This window comes from Elephas maximus, chromosome 3 (assembly GCF_024166365.1).
Source record: "Elephas maximus indicus isolate mEleMax1 chromosome 3, mEleMax1 primary haplotype, whole genome shotgun sequence".
NCBI classification, from domain to species: domain Eukaryota; kingdom Metazoa; phylum Chordata; class Mammalia; order Proboscidea; family Elephantidae; genus Elephas; species Elephas maximus.
In genome coordinates this window covers 14,845,282-14,848,904 of record NC_064821.1, presented here as the reverse complement: position 1 = coordinate 14,848,904, position 3,623 = coordinate 14,845,282, and the positions used below count along the sequence as shown (strand labels likewise).

Sequence of the window (3,623 nt, the reverse complement as noted above, 5' to 3'; positions counted from 1 at the left end):
TTGATTCTTCTTTGGTCTTCCTTATTCATTGTCCTGTTTTCACATGCATAGGAGGGGACTGAAAACACCATGGCTTGGGTCAGGTGCATCTTAGTAGTCAAGGTAATATCTTTGCTTTTCAACACTTTAAAGAGGTCTTTTGCAGCAGATTTGCCCAATGCCACGTGTCATTTGATTTCTTAGCTGCTTAGCCATTATGTTATTTTGTCATTTTAGAATAACCTGGTTATAGGAGAGTCGGGGATTCTAGCTCATAAGTATTTTTTCGCTTTGATGCAAACTAGAAATCCAGGCCCAAAGCAGATAATTTAATCACGGAAAAGCAGGTATGCACTTGAAAATGTTCTTCAAGGCTCCCTTCATGTCCCTGTTTCTCAAGCTGTAGATGAAGGGGTTCATCATGGGAGTGACCACAGTGTACGTCACTGAAGCTACTGCAGTCTTCCTGGAAGAGTGTGTAAATGCGGCACTAACACACGTACCTAAGCCTGTCCCATAGAACAAGGAAACAATTGAGAGGTGGGACCCACAGGTGGAGAAAGCCTTATACTTTCCACCTGCTGAAGGCATTCTCAAAATGGAGGAGACAATTTGAGTATAAGAGAAAATGATTCCAGAGAGAGGAACACCACCTAGTATGGTAGCTGCCAAATATAAGAAGATGCTATTGAGGAGGGTATCAGAACAGGCAATCTTGATGATCTGAAAAGCTTCACAGAAGAAGTAGGGGATTGTCCGGTCTGAGCAGAAAGACAGGTTCAACACTATCAGACTGTGGATCAAGGCATCCACAGTGGTAATGGACAAGGAGAGTAGAATCAGCAGACCACAGAGGCGGGGGTTCATGATGGCTGTGTATGTCAGTGGGTGACAAATGGCCACGTAGCGGTCATAGGCCATTACTCCCAGGAGAAAACTTTCCAAACTAGCAAAAACCAAGACAAAGCAGACCTGGGTGAGGCAGCCTGCATACGTGATGCTCTGATTCTGTGTTTGGAGATTCACCAGCATGTTTGGGATCGTGGTGGTGCTGAAACAGATGTCAGTGAAGGACAGATTGGCAAGAAAGAAATACATGGGGGTGTGGAGGTGAGGGTCAGAGCTGACGGCCAGGATGATGAGCAGGTTCCCCAGGACAATGACCAGATATATGAACAGAAACAGGGCAAAGAGAAGGGGTTGCAGTTCCGGATCCTCTGTCAGTGCCAGGAGAAGGAATCCAGAAAAACTTGTTTGATTTTTAGGTTTCATATTGTTGATGAATCTGATGGAACAGATCAGGTGACAAGACAACCAAGTGCGTGGTCCCTATACCAGCAGTAGCTGCATCACCAAAGGTAAACAGCACCTAGGGCAGGGTCATGAGAAATCGAGAAGATACAAAGTTGGTGTCACCTGTGTGTATATTATTTGATTATTTAATAAAAAATATGTGAATTTGATCAATAGCTGAGCATCAACATTTATTCTGCAAAGTGTTGATAAGGTGCTCATTTTTTTTTTTACACTATCTGAGTTCTTATGATCATTTTAAATATTTTGTAATTTTATAGGAAGAAAGGCCTGGTGATCTATTTCTGAAAATTAGCCAATAAAAATTCTGTATTAAAATGGTTCAATTCACAACCAAGTATGAGGATGGCACAGGACGTGGCAGCTTTTGGTTCTGTTGAGCATGAGTTGCCATGTGTCAAAGGTCCACTCACTGCCAGCTAACAAAACAACAGGGCCCATGTGGACTTCATTGTGGGCCTAGATTTCCAGCCCAAGGGGCATATTCTAACCAAGTCTGGATGGACACACTTACTCCAAGGAAAGATCCATCTTTACAAAGAAAAATGTGTCCTCCCAGACATGAAGCATCAGTAAAATTATTTTCTTCACAAATTTGGTACTATTATAGAGAAAAACAGAAGAGGGAGACACTCTGAAGTGTCTCTTGCAGACTTCATGTTTCTTTTTTTTTCCCCCAGAGATTAGGGCCAGGTGTTAGCAATAATACAAATGTGTTTTAAGAACCAGGGGTGGGAAGATAAGGCACACGTGATAACCCTATTTCATCACCATAAGAATGCAAGAAAATATCACAGAATTTTATCACAGTCATCATGTTGGAGAAGGGGCGATTTCTGTTCAGGAGGAAAATGGTCTTTACCACTGTAGAGACAGAATTAGAGAACTGGTAGAATTGGAGCTTCTTGGGACTGGTGCAAAGATAGAAGGAAACATGTCAGGAAGAGAGAAGACAGGCAGGAGTCCATGGGAAACTTGAGTTCAATCATTTCATGCATGTACTCTCAGCACAGTTTCCCCAGAATGAACCTGTGGTAAAACACCTGTCCTTATTTCCAAACAATAACTAAGCAATTTTAAGTTACCTGGCTGATGTCGCCGTAGAATGATGTTGATAAATCCCCTGGATGGTGAAGGTGGAGGATGTGTTCTGAGGAAAGGCAGAGAGATTGAGTGGGACACCTGGCTCCTGGGCTTCAGGGTTATCTGTGGGTGGAGTCTCGGGTGTGGTGCTCCCTGCCTGGGGGAGGGATGTTGAGTGAGGTGGTCACAGGCAGACTATTTGCAGTCTCTGTATCCCTGGGGGCTCAATATCCAAAGCTCCTCATTAAGTAAGCACTTTTATTGTCATTCTGATCCCAGGACAGTGAAAATCCTCAAAGACCAAGGCTTTAGAACGTGAAATTCAGGATGGCTGATTCCTTGCCCCTGTAAGATCATGCCATTTTTCTCTCTGTTTCTGCTAACCTCCGTGTCAACAACGTGCACACATGGACACAAAAGCCTTCTCACTGGATTCCAGTCATCTTCTTTTTTTCTTTTTTTTTAACACAACTTGACAGCAACTCTATCTTACGAGTTGCATTGGGACCCTGACTCCTATTTTAGGTGTGAAGATATAGTTATGTATATGGATATAATATATTTATCAACACCCATGAAAGCAGCAGTCTAGAAACCAAATGACAAATTGCATTGGGCAAATCTGCTGCAAATGATCTCTTCAAACTGCTGAAAGCAAAGATGTTAGGTTGAGGAATAAGGTGCCCCTGACCCAAGCCATGGTATTTTCAATCGCCTCATATGAGCGTGAAAGTTGAACAGTGAATAAGGTAGACCTAAGAAGAATTGATGTCTTTGAATTATGGTAAGGAAAAGAATATTGAATATAACATGGACTGCCAGAAGAACGAACAAATCTGTCTTGGATGAATTAGAGCCAGAATGCTTCTTAGAAGCTAGGATGGTGTGACTTAATATCAAGTACATTGGACATGTTATCAGGAGTAACCAGTTCCTGGAAAAGGACATCATGCTTGGTAACGTAGAGGGTCAGCAAAAGAGAGGAAGACCCTCAACAAGATGAATTGACACAGTGGCTGCAATGATGGGCTCAAGCATAGCAAGGATTGTGGGGATGCCACATGCCTGGGCAGTGCTCTCTCCTGTAGTACATACTGTCACTGTGAGTCAGGACTGATTCCATGGCACCTAACAGCATAACAACATAATATATTTATAAATATAGTTAAGATAGTGTAAAATGCAAGTAGTGTTTTTTTCTTTCTGAGAGTCTTTGACTGTTCCCTGAACCTTACTGTATCATTTTG

The 3,623-nt window shown here is 42.4% G+C and overlaps 1 protein-coding gene across 1 annotated transcript; it reads right to left on the bottom strand.

Annotated features, from left to right (window-relative positions):
* Positions 1-312: 312 nt before the first annotated feature.
* LOC126070887 (olfactory receptor 7G2-like) lies at positions 313-1,251 on the bottom strand. The gene has a single exon (XM_049875224.1). The coding sequence runs from the start codon at positions 1,249-1,251 to the stop codon at positions 313-315; it is 939 nt and encodes a 312-aa protein (XP_049731181.1).
* Positions 1,252-3,623: the final 2,372 nt, after the last annotated feature.